Raw genomic sequence first — 20,202 nt, 5'->3', positions numbered from 1 at the left:
AACTTAAAATACTATAATTATTTACAAGTTTTAGGAGCCTTTCATTTACAAGAAAAAAAAATTATACTTCAATTACATATCATCAAAGGCTACTATGGGTATTCTTTACAATTCCTAACACATTCTCTGTGCTATTATGGTAAAAAAAACTAAGAGCATGGGTTGGGAATTCACTATTCCATTCTACAAATCAAACTACAAAATAGCTATTCCATTCCTATTCCTAATCTGTCCTATTTTCATATATTAAGTGAATTCACAATTTCTTTCTTTTTCTTTTGTTCATTTTTCTCAAGCACAAAAAGACATATAAGCAAAAGAAAATTTTGGTTTGAAGTATCCCAAGAAATCGAATGAAGTTGTTACATGACGAGAAAGACATGTTCAAATTTATTTAAGCCTAAACCGACAGGCTAGCCCAGGCCTACCTGCACCACATTGACCAAAAAGCAATTTGGGCGTGTTTAGGTAAGAGCCTTTAGTTGCTTAAGTGGGCCCAAGTCAGGCCCATCCAACTCAAATGCGTATTATTTCTCTCGAGATGGGTAGACCTAAACCTCGATCATGCGGCCCGGCTAGGGTCGAATCCGCCTGTTGATCATCTCGATCGGAGTCTATTAGCAATCAATCAATGAAGGTCACATTTTCATTGAACCTTCTTAATCACCTTTTTATACAATGTTTAGTATTATATCATTATCATTCATCTTATCGAAGGCATATGAACTTTGGGGAATTTTTTTTTATATAAAATTTGAGATCACGGGATATTATTAATTTGCTTTATAATAGAGACGTTCTGGTGTTTTATAGTTTAGAAATAATAATGCGTAAATTTCTTCAATAGACGACGTTTGTTTTCCATATTGTATGGAGAGTTTTCTCACTCAATTTCAAAGCACATAAGTACACTGGTCTTTTGAGGATAAATTGTTTTTTCTCATCAAGTTCATGGCGACTGTGGTACATGCATCATAAGATTAGAAGACATTAATTGGTCTTACTTTATAGATCCCCGCACTTAAAATTGAATTGAGGTATTTCATTGCACTTAAAGCAAAACTGTTAAAATGAATAACTCAGGCAAATTGCAGCATCTTCTTCCCTAACTATGTTTGGCAATCCAAGATGGAAGGGAATGAGAGAGTAGGATTTTTGTATAACTCTCGATTATACCTCGCATTACTTAAAAAATATACATGCCTTTTCTCTCCACGACAATTCATAAGAAGTTTCAAGAGCTAAACAAGCCAAGTCAGCCTCGCTTAATTCTTTTAATTTAGCAAAGTGCACACAAGTTTTGTGCAAAAAGATGCTATCTGGCAGCTCAATGTTATCGACTTACTATCTTTGCCAAACAAATGATAAATACTTTACCCGTCTTTGTAGGACCTGTATGGGCCTTCAAAATCACACAACCTCGGGCATTGCTTTATGATGAGATGACAAGATGACTTGGCATATGGCACATCCGGCACACTCTCCAGCAATTTACATGCAACGAATTTCAAAATATTCAGATTTTGTAGATTAGACAGGGCAGTTTCAGCTAACCTTTTAATGGAATTGCACCAACAGATGGACAAACACTGCAATGATTTCAATTCTTCCAATCCCTGAATCCCAGTTAGCTGAGGCAATCGATTTAGATTCAAGTTCCGAATGTCCTTAAAAAATGGCATAACAGGCAACGTCTTGAGTAATGGACACTCCCTCATCGTCAATGCACTGAGTTTCGTTAGCTTTCCAAGCACATCGAATTGAATCTCGCCAAGCTGATATTCATGGAGCTTCAGCTCTGACAAATTCTCCAAGTTGGAAAAGAGGGACCAATCTATCAGGGATTGGACATTTGCTAAGGTCAAACATCGAAGGTTGGAAGGGAGCCCGGTAAGAGATCGTTGGCCAGTGCAACCTATTTCGAGTTCTTGTAGCTGAGAGAGGGAACTTAAATTGGTCGGAGGCAAGGTCATATCCAGAACAACCAAGGCCAATTTCCTTAGAGCACGTAGCTCCACAAGCCACTCTATGTTGGGTTCTTGCACTAGTGTTCCGCACATATCAAGATCAACTAAGTTGGTAAGGTTTGAGAGGTCAGGGATTGTGGTCAGTGACTCCATTGAAAAGTGTAAGACCGTTAGACTCTGAGGAAGCTCTGGCAACTGTTGAATCCAATTGCAGTGGAGTAAACGAAGTTCTTGGAGATTTGTAAGCTGATTGATGGTTGTTGGCAATCTACTAAAGTGGCCACATGATAAGTCTAAAATTCGCAATGAAGATAGTGCCCCAATTTCACTAGGAATTTCTCCCTCCAAGTGATCACAGACTGCAGCAGTCAACTTTTCCAGATTTTCCACCATTCCTATGGTTTTGGGAAGTTCACTTATGCAAGTGTTATCCATATATATTTCCTTCAACTTTTTGAGATTTCCAATACAGTGAGGTAATTTCATGATGCGTGATGAAGACACATCCAACTGATGCAATGACTGGAGCCTCCCAATCGAGGTTGGTAGCTTTTCTAATCTACTAGTCATGATACATAAAACTTTTAACCCTTCGAGGCATCCAATGGAATGCGGTAATTCTCTAATTCTTGAACAATGGATGTGTAGCTCAAGTAATGACTCCAATTGTCCAATAGAGTCGGGAAGCTTTTCAAAATAGCAACATTTCCGAATTGATAGCTTTGACATAGATTTTAGACCGCCAATGGACTCTGGCAATGACTCAATAAGTGCCTCTTCTATCTCTAGGTGATCAAGATGCTGTAAATTGCCAATGGTTTCGTCAATCATACTTAGTGTAGTGCAACCGATAAGAATCAATCTCTCTAGTCTCGAGATTGTGGAGAACTTGAGCGTCTTTCTAAGGGATGTGCAATCCACAAGTTTTAGGACTTTCAATTGTTTTGCTACCTATAATGCAATGGAGTTGAAATTTAGAAAAGATGCAGAGTAAATATAATGCAAAAGTATATTGTAAGATTGTACCATGATTTGACACCATCCTCCCCAGTCTTCAGTAATGTTGACCCCTGAAAGCTCAAGGACCACCAAGTTTTTCAATCCAAAGTTGGTATCTCGGACTTCTGAGGGGCAATTGCTCCAAGAAAGCCATCTTAATTCGGAGAAAAGATCCTTAAACTCTCCCTTGAAGTTTCCATGATCTAATTGAAGGAATCTAAGGTTCTCCAACCTTGCAAATTCCTTGCGTTTAAATATGTACCACGCATCAGGTTCAGGTGTGCCAAGATTGAGTGCTACTATGTTTTTAGTTCCCTGAAAGATAAAAGTAGCAACTAGTGAGTTTGTGTGTCAATTTGACTTAAAGTTAGATTTAAAAAGTGATAACATTGGAAGGGATGAGGTAAAAAGAAAACCTTTTTTCTCTGCATGACATGGAAGGCATCCTTGGGTGACCACAATCTACTACCACTTAGATGATTTTTGCAGCTTTCTGGGTGGACGATATCCCTTCCGAGGTCCCTAAGTTGGTCATGCATCCATAGTTTATCATTGTCGACAATCTTTATCAAAGACATACGTGTGAGGATCTTCACTTCAATTTCAGTGGGATACTTGAAAACTGCATCCCAATATATAATTGCAGTTGTCTTCTCTTGGTTGATGAACAAACATGCGATATCAAGATAAATTTTTCGTTGAATAGGATTTAATTCTTCATAACTTATCATCAACTTTTTCTTGACATCTTGATTCATCACCGTCTTTAACTGTTGTAAGACATCTTCCCATGTACTTTTGCATTTTCCGCGGAGTGTGGAACCTATGACCTCGAGAGCTAATGGAAGTCTTCCAAGAGCATGGATTAGTTCACATGAAATACCTAGGTAATCAGGTGACGGCTTGGCACATCCCAGGGCATGCTCACAGAAAAGTTGAAGAGCATCATCAGGATCCATCTCCGGCATTTCGTAAAATGAAATTTTTCCAAAACGTGAGGTTGGGACATTGTCATCTTCACCTTCGGTTACCAAGAATTCAATATTCCTTGTTGTTATAATGATTCTACTTCCCCCACCAAACCACATGGGCTCGCCTGCAAGTTTCTCAATTTGGTTTAGCTTGTCGATATCATCGAGAACAATGAGGACTTCCATTTCATGGAACCTCCTCTTGATCACGTTAGCCCCTTCATTAATGTCAGAGAGGTTTGTGCAATTTAGATTGAGAATGTCAGACAATAATTTTTTTTGCAAGTTTAATATATCATGGGTACGGACATCCTTAAGAAAGCAGCAATGACCCTGAAATTGAGGGGAGATTTGCTTGAAGACAACCTCGGCTAGTGATGTCTTTCCAATGCCTCCCATACCATGAATCACTATATACTGAACATCCTGAGTTCCCTGATCTAATAGCTTTGTAATTTCATCCTTTCGATCCTCAATTCCCACGAGACAATCATGTGTGTCTGTTCGTCTCGTCCATAATAGACTATAAACCTCTTGTACCATGAGATTTGTAAGTTTATGTAGGCTGCCAGCATCAAAAAAAAAAAAACGAACAAAAAGAAGAGATCTTTTAGGCAGAGAACCGTTTGAATAAAAGCTAAACCTATTCACAATTGAAAGCTACTGCTATCAAGGTTCTTTTTATTTCATTCCATATTTTTTCTACACTGATTGGTTACTTCTCGTCACACAAAGTGAAACCTCTGGAAGTTTGACTAGACATATAATTCTCGGTAAATCCGGTATTATTCATCTCTTCAAGCACTTGGGATTAGTTTGAAGGTTGACGTAAAGGGGGAAAAAATCGCAGGGCGGTTACCTTGAAAATTGGAAACAAGAATAGAAGGTCAAAAGCAATTTTCTTAACGTACTGAAGGGATAGGATGATAGCCAAAAATGAGGACCAATGTCTGGACTATTTATCAACTTCATTCACAGTACTCACAAACATTTATCCGAATAAGTCTCCAATCAGATTCATATTGCATATGTTTTATCGTACCATTAAACAAGTTGGTAATTCAATCGAAATAAGTTGATAAGTAACTCAAACTATCGTTGGTGATTAGATGACAAATTTTATAACCTAAGAATGTTTGTAACCTATGCAAATAAATGTTGGTAGCTAGTTAACAAAAGTTGTAAAAAAAGTTGGTAATTTTGAAACAATAATAAATATGAATAAGTGGCTTAAATAAGAGCAAGCATTTTAAAACTAGTTTATAACTGAATTAGAGGTCAGTTAGTACAACACTCATATTAGTTAGTAATTTTGTACAAGAATTGATCATTTTGAAATGTCGAGTAAAAAATACAAATAAAAGGCAATAATTTTTTCAAAATTTCTAAAGCGGATTAAATAAACTTCGTAAAATGACTCAAATAAAAACTAGTAACTCAAAAGTAATTGGTAATATAATCAATAAAAAAAAAGTTGCTAAGACCTAATTAAAGGTTGATAAATTCACATAAAAATAACTTTCAAATTAGGGTGTTGTATCTAGGACCCGAGCAAATCCTTAAAAGGCTCATGGGGAAGAAACAAGCGCCTAAGGGCGGGAAACCCCACAATGTCACCCCTTATTCCCTCCTCCTTGGGAAGAAAAAAAAATTAGATGTTGGAATTAGGGGGGTTTCACAGTGATAAAGGTAGACACCGCGTCAAAGTTTCGGCTCTGACTACCTTTAGATAGATTAATATAATAGCCACCCATGCCTGGGGTGAGTGATGACAAGTCAAATTAGGGTGTTGTACCTCAAATGGGGTAAATTTCCTTAATAAAAAATGCCCCACGGATAATTGTAGGGCACGGGGGCGTGGCGTAGGAAGTAATAGCACCCCCCCCCGGTTTGATACTTTCATCTTAATTTAATATAGAGGTTAATTACAAATAATATACCCCGATATAAATTATTATGTGTATTTAGTTAAGTAATGCACATGGTAATTACACATAGTATACTAAAATGCAGAGGATCACTTCATTTATCCATTTAAGATATGTACATTATTATTATAATATTGTGACCAGTTGACAGCACATTTAAACATTTGCAATTTTTTTTTTTTTTTTTTTTGATTTATTGTTTGAATATCTCAAAGAGAAATGTATGCACCATTTTCATAACAAAAAGATGCTCAAATTTTCACCTATTGGCAGGCACCGATGCCTCTCGTGTCCATCCCTACGACTTATGTAAATGTCTATTCTCCATCTGTCCGTCATCCGTAAGAGGCTAGAAACCTGTTGTTTAACAACTTGGCAACTCTTTATCCATCGGATTGCGTCCGATGATGTTTTATTATTCTAAGCATAGGCCTTTTACGTTCTATATTTTAGTTTTATACAATAACCTAAAGTAATAAAGAAGCATTAAATAGATGTTATGTAATAATTTTTATAGGAACTTCAATTAGTTTTTGTCAAGTTTATATGGACGACTTGACTTACATATAAAATATTTTCTCCATTATTGTGGCTGGTTGTACTTGGATTTTTTTTTTAAATGCAAGATGGCGTGTGAATGGAGCCTATCGTTCGCGAAATACATGCAATTCAACACCCAGGAACGAAGACATATGATAATTAATCAATTGGGTATTTATACTCACTGAAGATTTGTGAGCGGGCCAAGTGTCGGGGAATTACCAACGGTCACCATTTCTTTTACATAATAATGCTAATTTATTAGATGCAACTTTTTCTTTTTAGCTTATAAAAGAAAGAACAAAAGGATGAAGCTAAATTTTTTTGGATTATGAGTTCTTTGGTTTACTGCTTAATCTGATGATGATTGAATTTTATATGTTTTGGAAAAAAGGATACCACGAATGTCATAATTTCCATACTGGGCTCACTGAGTGCCATAACTTTTTATTTGATCACTTTAGTGTTATAATTTATGTACAATGCTCACTTGAGTGTCATAAATTTTCTTCCAATCACTTGAGTGCCACATAAATTTTTAATCGATCACTTGGATGCCACAACTTTTTAAAAAAGTTTATTACAAATGTTATGCCACGTTGGATTTTTAACACTAAGGAGAGATTTCTTTAAAAATTTTGACACTTAAGTAATTCATTGAAAGTTATAGCATTCAAGTAAATGTTTTTTTTATATTTTTTTTATAGAAGTTATGGCATGTAAGTTGCCGGAAAAAAGTTTCGACATTCGAGTAAGTGCCGTAACAAAATTTATGACGGTATCCTTATCTCCACTTTTTGGCTTAGAAAGAGAGTGAGTTCATTTCATTTGAGTAAATACCTAATGAGTACAAAAAGTAGCATCGCAACACAAACAGTTCCCATGTTCTAGAGGATAATAAGGGTATGTTTGGTAACCTCTCTATTTTCAGGAACAATTTCTAATTAGAAATAGTTTTTTCCATTTTGTTCACGAAAATAAAGAAGTAGATTTTTTTTACTTCATGTTTCTGTTCCAAATCTATTCCCTGGTTTATTTTTTTTTTATTCTAGAGAATAGAAAAATTATTAGACGTTACCAACGGATTTATATTTTTTTTTCTATTTTAATGAACAAAAGAATTGAAAAATAGAAAAACAAGATGATTACCAAATAAGCTCTAAACTGCCCAATTTGAATCAACTTTGTTTTGTTGGCCTTTCTCAACCAATCTATAGTGCTTTTCATTACCGTTAGACTGAAAGTGAGGGTCAAATTAGAGAATTCAACCAAACGAGTCTAACACTACAAATTAGTTAAACAGGATTTTAGGATTTAGAATTCTCAACTTAACTCTCGTAGTCTTCCTTGGTAGGATCAACTGTAAAGCATATTTATGTTGGGAAGGCGCAACATAAACCCAATACCTTCATCTAGAGAGATCATGAAGAGTGAGGCTAAGCTTGAAACTATCAAGATATCTAGTTCGACTCATTTTCAGTCAGAAGTGGGACAATTATTACAGAAGTGCCATAACTTTTGTACGATGTTTACTTAAGTATTATAACTTTATTTTTTCACTCACTTACGTGCTACATTGGAGTAAAACCGATCATTTGAGTGCCACTTCTGGCAAATCATCCTACGTTGATTTTTTTTAATTCTTTTTTCAAAATGATTTTGATTTTTGAATTTTTTTAATTTTTTTTATATCTTTATTTCTTTATATTTTTTTTTTTGTGTGTGACAATTGCAAAGGCCTGACCCTCAATAGGTGGGGACACAAAGGCCTTGAGCGAGGGCGTGAAGGCCCTCGCCAAATTTGGGTGAGGTCACGTTGCCTATGGTTGGTGGTAGATTTTCCAGTGAGGTAAATTGTCAATGATACTTAAGTGATTGATTTTTCAAATTTTTGGCATTTAAGTTGTCAAATTTTCATATTTGTGGCACTTAAAGAGAAAGAAAATACAAAAATTGTTGACCTCAGCACCAGCGGTGCTACGTAGGATGACCAAGTCCACGTCAGATTTTTCGGTGAGGCAAATCGTTGATGGTATTTAAGTAATCAAGTTTTGAAATTTGTGACACTTAACTAAGTGAAAAAAGTTAATACTGAACTTATGGCACCCCTGCTGTACTTGTCCCCTCAAAAGTTTAATGTAATGAATTATGGGCCAATTATAATATATTAACTATGTCACACCACACCAATTATCTAATGTGAGACTTTTTTAACATAACTCATACGTGTATTTCAATAATCCTACTCACATGTGAGCTCAATGTTAATTCTATTCCCCCTTAATTAAGGTACCATTCTACACCAATATATCTCAACTTGAATCTCCATCAACGCCCACCTTCATTCATGGTCTCTTTTTGTAGACCAAGTTGTGGATGTTGCCGTTGGACCATGTTACTATACCACAATGCTCACCTTCCCCCAAATCTCTTATGCTAGACCAAATCATGAACACTGCAATGATAATGAGATTCGTTCTTTGAGATATTCACCATGCAACAAAACAGATTGTGGGCCCATCTATCTATCATTGGTTATGATACTATTTGTTGGAAGCACACAACAAAAGTTTAATACCTTCATCTAGGGAGATTATCAAGAGAGAGCTCAAGCTCAAGTCCAAGCCCGTTAATATATCTAATTAGATTACCTTAACTCAAAAGCTTAGGCTGATGACTTATGTGCCAACTAGAATATATTAACCGTTTCACACCATGTTGGTTATTTGATGTGAAATTTTTCTAATACAACTTACACAAAAATCTCAACCATTTATAGGTTAGAAGAGAATATTGGGTGGTTTTGGAAGGTCATGTAGGAATATAGTTTACCATACTAATCGCTTGACACGTGCAAGTTAAGGCCAACTCATCAATTTGATTGGGCAAATGGGACACCACTACAACTTACCCGCACGAAGCCTCTCTCCGTCTTTCTTTTCTCTCCACTGTTCATCGTCCCAACAAATCCTCCCGTTTCATCTGAAGTTTGTGGAGATATGGAGATACTTTGGATCCTAGTTTGTGGCGGTTTCCTCTTAAGGACATGTAAACTATTGTCATACAAAAGCTCCGTCATTTTTTTTGTAACTCGGTGGTACGATCCTAATTAGTTGGTTACCTTGAGAGGAAGTAGGATAGAATGCACATGAATTCCCCGGGGGTAGAAATCAAATCCACGGCTATTAGTTTCTAATCTCAAAGGGTTGGGGATGCCTTTGTCATTGGGTCAAATCTAGGGTGGGTTAGCTCCATCATTTCTTCCGCTTAGCCACCAGTTTCCCGAGAGATATTGCGGAGACTTAGTCTATGTAATAATTTCTCTAAGTTTCCGACATATTTCTACATATTCTAAAGGTGCATCAAACGCTAACAAGTATGAACTAACTATAACCATTAATTGCTCTATACTTATAAAAGCTCCTTGCTGAGATTTTACCAAAAAAAAAAAAAAAAAAAAAGCTCCTTGCTGAGCTATCTTTACTGGCCAGATTCTTATTCATCTTTCAATGATGTAGTAAAAAGAAGAAAGATTAAACATCAAACTCATTCTAAATTTTCAGGAAAATATTAGGCGTAGGGTCTTGAGAATGCAAACTAGGAAAAGGTCAATGGGAGAAGCTCACTTTAATCGCGATCATTGAAAGTCGAATGAGTTATATTAAATCTCTTATAAGTTTGCGTTTCTTTCTTAATGCAATGTCAGAATATTCGTTAGATTTAAGTTTATATATTAATTGCGAAATTTCATAAAACGAATCCAACAGATTCTATCATAGAAATATTCTTTCTTTTTATCTCACAAGCTAAAACTGATTCCTTTATGAATACAAATGAAGTAGGATGTGAAGTTAAGATATTTATTTATTTATTTATTTATTCACACATCTTAGATGTCCATTAATATTGTAGTTTTTTTTTTTTTTTTTTGCATTAGCAAAAATTAATTAAGTTGAAATAGCTGAATACTACTGTTTCCAAAACTTGGGATTGAAAATGAAAAATCAATTTGAGCAAGAAACCTTGTTTTCTGGGCAAAATTTCTGGTTCCCACACTGCGTCCAGTCCAACCATACAGTACATAAGATTGGACAGCAGCAAACTAAATTTAACTATTCCAGAAAAAAAATGATAGGAATAAGGTCTAGAGAAAGAAATAAGAAAGTAAAATCAAGAGGAGAATATGAAAATACCCGTGATCTTTTAGATTCCATCCCTTAATACTGGCAACCTCTCTTAAAGCCTCCTCCCATTGCTTTGCTAAATCCTTCCCAAAGTCACTCTCGTGCTTTTGGAGGGCTTTCCGATATAACTCAGTCTTAATCTTGACATCATCTGCATCCACATCAAAGAAGATAGGGAGGATAACTTTCTCATCTTCATCTCTTGATCTTCTCCTGATGCACTCCACCATGTGCGCAAGCTCACGGAGGCACCACTTACTTGAAGCGTAGTTTTTGGAGAAAATCGGAATGTAAATTCTGGAGTTGTTGATCGCTCGCAAAAGATTGCCTCCAATCTCTTTGCCGATTCGGAGTTCTGGGTCATCCTTGAAAGTGCGGATCCCCGCGTGGATCATGGCTTCATAGAGACAATCCGCGATGGTTAAGCGAGTATCAAGCCCTCTGAAGCTCAAGAACACCTCGTAGCCCCTACCTGATCGATCATCACGGATATTGCCTGTCGGAGCTGCCATCTCTTCTCCGTCCCACTTCCTCTTCATTCCGGGACGACAATGGAGAGATTGATCTCCAAATTGAGTCCGCCTGGTGACTTGGGAAGTCTGAGTTTGATCCTTGTTGCTCGAGGCGTGGATCAGCTGGGACGATCCACCCTCGGCAGAATCAACGAGCAAGTCGGCGATGAGGCGATCAACAACCCCCGGAGTTGGTTCGATAGTGACATCTTCCTCATCCTCCTTCACCAGGAGGTTCTCGATCTCGCCAATCCACGACGACAGAATTCCACAGACAAAGTTTTGACACTGCTGGCATCGAGCAGGTTCACAGTCTCCGGTGATTATCCATCGAATTGGTTTTGGAAATCGAATTGCAACATTAGGTCGTTTTCGGTAATTCTAGATCCTCCACAGAAGACGAAGAAGGAAGAGGTTTGCCTTTTTCTGAGACTAGAATCTATAAGAAGGAAGAGGAAAGAAACAAAACGTGGCCGTGAGGTCTAACAAAGCAGAAGTCTGAGTCTGATCCTTGTAGCAGCTTGATAAAGCAATACTGTGAGATCGCTCACTTCCACTGCGTCCAGTCCAACCATACAGTACATAAGATTGGACAGCTGTAAACTGTCTAACTATACTGGAAAAAAAATATGATAGGAATAAGGTGTAGAGAAAGAAATAAGAAAGTAAAATCAAGGGGAGAATATAAAAATACCCATGATCTTTCAGATTATGTCATTGCACGTTGATGAACATTTGGATGCTAGATATATCTGGATAAGTTAACATAAGTTCCACTTGCCATTACTTTGTTATTATGTTCCATCCAAGTGGAAGTCACCTGTGGGCTGGCGGCCGTCCTTCACAAGTAGAAGGAAAAAACCAATCAGACTTCCACCAAATCAACAGGTAAGCTGATAGGGGGATTTGCTTGGGCTGTGAAGACTCGGTCTTTGGTATGCTTTGTCTCAACCTGATCAAAAGTAGGCGGTGCTGAGCGACCCACGTGGGAGGAAAGAGAACTGGTCAAAGAGGGCGGCAATTTATTGATTTTTTGCGCAACCTTTGCTAAGTTCATTGCTCTAGAACTGGGAACAATCTTGTGAATTGGAAAGTCAAAGCCTATCTTTTCCCCCAGCCCCTCTTTTGGACTTGTTATAGTCGGAAGCACATCTCATATATCCATCTACATTTCCTCTTTGAAATGATATGATCCTTTAAGTTCCACTTGCCATTACTTTGTTATTATGTTCCATCCAAGTGGAAGTCACCTGTGGGCTGGCGGCCGTCCTTCACAAGTAGAAGGAAAAAACCAATCAGACTTCCACCAAATCAACAGGTAAGCTGATAGGGGATTTGCTTGGGTTGTGAAGACTCGGTCTTTGGTATGCTTTGTCTCAACCTGATCAAAAGTAGGCGGTGCTGAGCGACCCACGTGGGAGGAAAGAGAACTGGTCAAAGAGGGCGGCAATTTATTGATTTTTTGCGCAACCTTTGCTAAGTTCATTGCTCTAGAACTGGGAACAATCTTGTGAATTGGAAAGTCAAAGCCTATCTTTTCCCCCAGCCCCTCTTTTGGACTTGTTATAGTCGGAAGCACATCTCATATATCCATCTACATTTCCTCTTTGAAATGATATGATCCTTTACCGACAAAAAAAAGGAGGCTAAGTTGACGAAATATTTTAAAATTGTTCCTTGAACTCCCAGCTCACATTTAAACTGGTGCTCGAAATTTAATTTTGGTTAACTTAGTGACATAGTCGAAAGGTCGACTGCTCAAACAATAGGATCAGGTAACTTACACACATGGAAACTTAGTCACAAAATCGGGTAAAAATTTCATTTTTGTGCTAGCTCGGGAATATGGGCATAACTTTGTAGCTTCAGATTAGAATGACTTGATTCCAAAGTCAAAAGAATTGAGACTGTTGGATTTACAACTTTTATGAGAAGGATGCTTTAGTTAATATGCATTAGGATTGATGCACTCAAGAACTTCAAATGGACCAAGTTTTCAATCACTAAGTTTGCTGCAGCTTCCAATGAAATGATGCTCTACTGGCAAACAAGCCCAAACAATATCCCCAGGTTCAAAGAAAATTTCATGCCATCGCTTATCGACATCCTTTTTTATAGGACTTAGCTTTTCTCTCCAACTTTCGGCACATTTCTTCACGAACTATTCTCATTTGAGATATAATAGCATCCACCTTATTGACCGGCTTAGCAGCAAATGGCATGGGTGCAAGATTGAGAGCAGTCTTTGGTTGACGTCCGTACACAATCACAAATGGACTATATCCAGTGGTACAATTCACCAACAATTATATGCAAATTCTCCAAGTGACAACCGAGTTTCCCAAGAACGGGGGTTATCATCGATCAAAGTCCTCAATAAATTTCCCAAGGACTGATTAATTACTTCAGTTTGTCCATCCGTTTGGCAATGAAACACATACTATACTATATTGTAGCTTAGTGCCAATATTCTTCCATAGTTGCCACCAAAAGTGACTAAGAAACTTGGTGTCCTAATCAGAAGTAATAGTCTGAGGAAGGCCATGCAACTTATAGATTTCTTCGAAGAATAACTCAGCAATTTATGAGGCATCCATAGTTTTATGACAAGGAATGAAGCATGCTATTTTTGAAAACCTATCAACAACCACAAAGATTGAATCCATACCTCTGAGTGTATGCGGTAGTTCAAGGACGAAGAACATAGAGATTTCTTTGCAAGGGGCTTGTGGCATCGGTAAGGGCAAATTAAGACCGGCATTGGTAGCTTGTTCCTTTCCTACTTGGCAACGTCAACACTTCATCACATGTCAGCATACATCACATTTCAAATGAGGACAAAAATATTTGGCTAAAACAAGTTACGCTATCTTGTCATGCCCAAAATGTCCATCTTGGTGAATTTCCTTGATCACCCTTAATTGAAGAGAGCAATCCGGCACAAAAGGTCAATTTCTTTTGAAAAGGAAGTCATCACATAAAGTAAAATCCATAAACCTCTTGCTTTGTGCATTAGAAATTATCTTATAAAAAGAAAGGATCTTCGTGCACAACTCTTGAAAAGAGCCAAATCCAAGAACAATAAAACGCATGGTATGAAGTACACTCTTCTTTCGACTAAGAGCATTGGCAACCTAATTTTGAACTCCGGCCTTATGCTTGATAATGAAGGTGAATCCTTGAATATATTCATCCCATTTTGCACATGTGTAATTGAGCTTTTGTTGTCCTGAAACATACTTGAGAGCTTCATGGTTAGTGTACAAAATGAACTCTCGATGAACAAGATATTACCTCCAATGCTCAAGTGTATGAAATAGTGCATAAAATTCCAAATCCCAAGTGTTGTAACAATGTTTTGCACCATTCAATTTTTCACTAAAGAAGGCAATTGGTCAAACTCCTTGACTCGAACTCCTCCTATGTCGGTACCTGATGCATCGCAATGCATCTTAAAGACACAATCGAAGTTGGGCAATGCAAGGCCCGAGGATTGCGCTCAACTTTTCTTTGAGAAGTTCAAAACTTCTTTGGGTTGGATTTGTCCACTCAAAAACCCTTTCTCCTTGCAAGGGGTGAGTGGTTTGCAATGGTGCTAAAATACGTAATAAACCGTCGATAGAAAGAAGCTATACGATGAAAACTTCAAACTTCATGCATAATTGTTGGAGTTGGCCATTCTTTGATTACCTTTTTTTTTTTTTGGGTGAAATGTAAGAAATATATTGATAACTTTGGACAAACAAGAAATGGCGCCAACTTACACTTTGACCGCATAGCAGGAAGAGTGGAAGGGAGTCGAAGGGAAAACAAAAGAAAGAAGAAAAAACACCCACAACCCGGGCCGAGGCAAAACCAAACCTAGCAAACCTCTACTACACGCTTAAAAGCGGGACGAGAGAACTAGGACGGTACAAAGACAAGCACCAACAACAACAAGCAAAGCTACCGAGAAAAGACCGAGGGGTCAAAGCCCCAATTCCTTTGAAGTCTTCTATTTCTTGGGGTAGGAGGCACATTCTTGAAGGAGAGAACTCTGTCCTTGACAACTTTGATCAAATGATTTTTGAGAGCCAACACGGAAACAGTTTCACCCCGAAAGATGATGCAATTTCTCTTCTTCCAAATTAGATAACACATAGCTCCAAAAGAGAACCTAGCAATTTTGTGGAAGAAATCTTTACCCGATAAAAACTTTAGAGCCCAAGTGGAGGTCTCGGTCCATGGTCTGATTCTCCAAGGTAGGTTGCACCTAGAAGCCCAGAAATAAGCTAGGGTAGCAGGGGTTTGACAGTGAAAGAAAAGGTGATCAATAGAGTCCGGCTGAGTTGAGCAAAAGGCATAGATCGAGTAGGCAATCCTATCGTAAGAAAGTAGGAGTGATTGAGTCGGTAGGCGCTTCTTGGCAATAAGTCATAACAGAAATTGATAATGCGGTGCCAAGGCATTATCCCAAACCAGAGTCGCCCAAGGAACTCGATCTTTTTTAACTCTGATTAAATTCCAGGCCGAAGCAACCGAAAAAACGCCCGAAGAATCACCGCACCAAAGGAACCGGTCACAAACATTAGAAAGCACCGGCAAGGAGAAGCCCCAACTTTCCAGGTGGATTTAAAGGCCAGGCGAGGTGTACAATTCAGAGACAGCTGCCATCTTAGATAAACCCGAGTCCTCCATTACAGTGGAAGAAAAAATTGCGTTTAAAGGACCACACGAAAGCCAGTTATTATGCCATAGAGATGTCTGCATTCCGTTGCCAATTTTCCAGCGAAACGACTGGCGAAAGTAGGGCCTAAGCTGCAAGATTTTTTTCCAAGCCCACGAGCATAAGGTTGGTTGAGGAGAAATCCAAAAATTCACTCTCTTTAAGAAATTCGAGTGAATCCAACGACACCAGAGTGACTCCTTATCAGTAAATAAGAACCAAATGTATTGGAGCAGGGAAGCTCCATTGCAATCTTTAAGGTTTCTAATAGCCAAGCCGCCCTCAGATTTTGGCATGCAAATATCTAGCCATGAGACTTTGGCCCCATCTTTTCCCAGGGCAGAACCTTTCCAAAGAAATTGTCTCAAGATGCGCTCAATATTCAAAAGAACAGCAGCAGGTAAAGAAAAGACACTAGCCCAAAACGCCTGAATGGAATGGAGAACATACCTTATAAGTTGGAGTCTCCCCGCAAAGAGAGAAATCGATGAGTCCAAGATTGGACTCTTGCTGTAATCTGGTTAATCAACTCAGTGCAGTCGGTCTTGGTCAATCTAAAAGAGATGATAGGTACCCTAGATACCGAATAGGAGTTTGCCTTCTTGAAAACCAAATGTAGATAGAATATTCCTCAAGGGAAGAGGAGCCTCTCGATAGGAAAACATCACTTTTGTTTCTATTGGGGAGGTACAAGACCGCTCCAGGAGGAGAATGTGTCAAGGCTCCTTTTAAGGACCACCGCCGACTTCCGATTCGCACGGCAGAACAGGAAGACGTCGTCAACAAAAAAGAGATGGGAGAGTCTCGTAGATTTACATCTCCAAAAAAACTTGAAATCTTTGACGGAGGTCCTCAGATTGATGATGCCCGAAAAAACTTCCATCACAAGGGTAAATAGATAAGGAGACATCGGGTCTCCTAGCCGAATGCCTCTGCCACTAGCAAAGAAGCAGTGAAGCTCCCCATTGATAGAGATAGAGAACATAGGCGTGCGAACGCAAACCATGACCAGTTTAATAAACCACTCCGGAAATCGGAAGGCTAGAAGGGTTAACTCCAAGAAATCCCAATCCACGGTATCATAAGCTTTGCGGAAGTCTACTTTAACGGCACATTTCGGAAGATAAGGATCACGGTGAAAACCTACAAATAGTTCCTGTGCCAATAAAATGTTGTCTCTAATCCTCCTACCTCTGACAAAGGCGTTCTGAGTAGGATTAATAATACTGTTTAGAACCATAGCAATCCGATTTGCCAAGATTTTTGTAATGACCTTATAAATAGTATTGCAGCACGCAATAGGTATGAAATAAGTAACCTCGCAAGCATTAGGTACCTTAGGTATTAACGCCAAAATTGTAGCATTAACTTCTTTCAGGAGATGACCCGAGGAAAAGAAATCCTTCATAGCCCGAATCACCAAAGGTCCAACAATTCTCCAATCGTTTTTATAGAATTCAGTAGTAAAGCCGTCAGGGCCCGGAGCTTTACTTCTTGGAAGAGAAAAAAGGCTGTCTTTAATCTTAAAGTCCGAGACAGGTGCAGCAATGGAGCAAACCTGGGCATCCGAGAGTGGGCTGCGAATAACTTGCCGCAAGTCTTCCAGGGACGGCTTGACAAGGGTAGCATGGGGGGATAATAGATCCGAGAAAAAAGAGACAAAAACCCGCGGCACCCGAGTTGGATCGGTGATAAGAGAGCCAGAGGAGTCCTTAATAGAGAGGATTCGATTGGTGAGGTGTCTCGCCTTCACAGAATTGTGGAAAAACTTTGTGTTTCGATCTCCCTCCTTAAGCCATTTAACTCTTGATTTCTGGCGATAAAAAGATTCTTCTTGACCACGAAGGTCTATGAAAATACGCCGCTGGCATCTTTCAAGTTATGCAAGATCAACATTATTAGGGTCAGATTGGAGACCAACTTGAGTAGACCGAAGAGCTTCTCTAGCTTCAGTAGTTCTAATAGAGATGTCCGAGAAAGCTTCTTGGTTTAGCGATTGGAGGCGAGCCTTTAGAAATTTCAGTTTAGAGACAAGCCTGAACATGGGATAGCCAATCACTGGAGAGTTCCATGCTTGTTGGACAATAGTTAGAAAGTTTGGATGCTCAGTCCAGAAGTCGAAGAATTTAAAAGGCTTATTCTTGGATGGCGGATTGATAACCCTGACAAACATCGGAGAGTGATCAGATATTCCGAGGTTCAAAAAAACCACTTCCGAAAAGGAGAAGTTGATGTTCCATTTAGTATTAACGAAGACCCTGTCAATCTTCCTTTGCTTCCTTGAGGAACCAGCCAAAGTTGACCAAGTATACTGGAGATCAACATACCTGAGGTCCACTAATTCTGTTTGGTCAAGACAAAGCCGGAAATCATCAAAACATGGCAACCATGTATTAGACCACCAAGACGGTCAGAAGGGTCCTTTATAGCGTTGAAATCGCCCGCCACAAGCCAAGTCGAATCCTGAAAAAGATCATTGTAATAGACGAGATCCTCCCACAGAGACCTGCGTTTGACAAAAGTGTGCTCTCCATACACCGCCGAAATACAATAGGAGGTATTGACGGCATTAAGCTTGAAGCGACCATGAATAGCCTGAGCACTAGTAGAGATAAGATCAAAATTTGCAAAATCCAAGTTCCACCTGAGCCAAATTCTACCATGCGGGGCACAATCATAGTTGGCAACCCACTTCCATCCTCTCAGCAAGGTAAAAGATATGGAATCAAAAAGAGATTCAAGAACTTTAGTCTCAAAAAGCCCCACCAGGCACAACTTATTTGAAGAAATTTCCGCACGTCTGATGGGATTCATCATGCCTCTAATATTCCAGAAGCCAAAAAACATTAGGAGGGGGAAAACATGGACTTACCTCCTCTTGGAGGCCTTGCGACTAGTAGAAGTCGCCTTAGGAATAGCCGAAGGGGGCGGTGCAGGAGGGTTCGGTGGAAGTAACAAAAGTTGGTCCTGAACGCTCATAATCGCTTTAGGAGAAGTTGGGCCTTTTGAGGACAGGGGTTTATCTGAGAGCAGATCATCATCACTCGAAGCAACCAAACTACTCACACTACAAATCTCATCTACATTCGAATTATGGTGAGAGCCAACAGGGGACGCGAGACCCGACTTCTGTTGGGATCGCCCTTGATTAGCTTTGATAGTAACCTAAGAGGAGCTTTTTGGAGGCTTGGAGCTCACCACAGTAGCTAGGTTCGGTGGTAAAAGGGACTTCAGTTTCAAGAGCTGCCCCCCTTCACTAGGCGGGGCAAGATGGAAGGAAGCTTCATCCTTGACTGGAGACTGTTTTTTCTTCTTATTCTTGACCTTCTTCCAACCCAAATCAGCAAGAATAGGATCAGAAGAATCCTGAGGCAAAGTCGCCGGGGCTGGAATCTTATCTTCACCCGAACCAGACGGTCCAACAAGAAGGATGCTGGTGGGATCAGGGACTATAGGCAGCGGCATCTGAGGTGTAGTCGAAGGTAAAACAGGGGCCAAAGAGGCTTCAACTACCACTTGCTGAGCAGGGGCATTATCCACCGGAGAGGGAAGAACCGTATCTGCAGCAGGAGCAGGACGAACTCCGGATGTAGAGACCAAAGGTTGTGCTTCTGAGGCACGAGCAGAAAGTTTTTCAGCAGATGGAGGGCACTTGTGACAAAAAATTTCGCAACTCGAGCAGGCAACTGGCCTCCATTCATATTCAACTCCAACCTCAATGGTTTCTCCTTCATGTTCTAGCTCAATTGAGTCACACGAAGGTTGATCGCCAGATTATCTCAACGCAGACCCGCGCAAACGACATTGCCTTCAATTGTTCAGTTCGGTGATCCACATATAATGGTTTCCCCAAAGCACTAGCCACTTTACCAATAGATTGTGCTAACCAGAAAGAGTAGGGCAGCTTCGTTAGCTTCACCCATACTGGCACTGAAAGCTGAGCGGCTTTTCTAAGCTCCAAACCAGGGGTCCACTGCTGCAAAGCTAGAGGAATTCTAGCAACGGTTATAGGGTCGCCTTCAAGAAGTTTCCGCCTAAAGTCCCTGTCCGGGATATGGAGAAGGAAGGATCCTTGTCCATTGGACATGATCTCGAATAGGTTTGGTCCCCAGGCTTTTTTTAGAGCCTCCTCAACAACTTTAAATGGGAGGCGTCCCCCAAGAAAGTAACCCAATAAGCAGTCGTGTAGCTTAGGATATGCTGCTTGTAAATCTTGCTCTGTCATAACAATGATCGGTTTGTTGTTCTTGAAAGTCGGAGGGGTATATTCCAGCTCGTACCCTTTAGCCACGGTCTTCGCAACTGCAACCCAAGTGCGAGGGTTCGCCTTACTAGCCTCTCTTCTCAGCTGAGGACGTTTCGAGCGCGACCTACCCCTACTATGAGTTCTAGCAGC

The 20,202-nt window shown here is 39.4% G+C and overlaps 1 protein-coding gene across 3 annotated transcripts; it reads right to left on the bottom strand.

Moving 5' to 3' along the window:
• Positions 1 to 1,131: 1,131 nt before the first annotated feature.
• On the bottom strand, positions 1,132 to 11,901 carry LOC104446559 (disease resistance protein RPV1). Of its 3 annotated transcripts, none has more exons than XM_039311972.1 (5): positions 11,062 to 11,901; positions 10,599 to 10,986; positions 3,383 to 4,502; positions 2,994 to 3,281; positions 1,132 to 2,918 (listed from the first exon to the last, which is right to left on the bottom strand). In XM_039311972.1, exons 1-5 carry the CDS (start codon positions 11,126 to 11,128, stop codon positions 1,374 to 1,376), a joined length of 3,408 nt encoding a protein of 1,135 aa, XP_039167906.1. In that variant the 5' UTR covers positions 11,129 to 11,901; the 3' UTR covers positions 1,132 to 1,373. The 3 variants fall into 3 exon arrangements, with proteins under 3 accessions (XP_039167906.1, XP_039167905.1, XP_039167903.1); XM_039311971.1 differs by having other exon boundaries at positions 10,599 to 11,717; positions 11,796 to 11,897; XM_039311969.1 differs by having other exon boundaries at positions 10,599 to 11,896.
• Positions 11,902 to 20,202: the final 8,301 nt, after the last annotated feature.

Source organism: Eucalyptus grandis, chromosome 5, assembly GCF_016545825.1.
Source record: "Eucalyptus grandis isolate ANBG69807.140 chromosome 5, ASM1654582v1, whole genome shotgun sequence".
Classification (NCBI taxonomy): domain Eukaryota; kingdom Viridiplantae; phylum Streptophyta; class Magnoliopsida; order Myrtales; family Myrtaceae; genus Eucalyptus; species Eucalyptus grandis.
The sequence above is the reverse complement of the archived record's forward strand: the minus strand, read 5'-3'. Positions and strand labels throughout refer to the sequence as shown.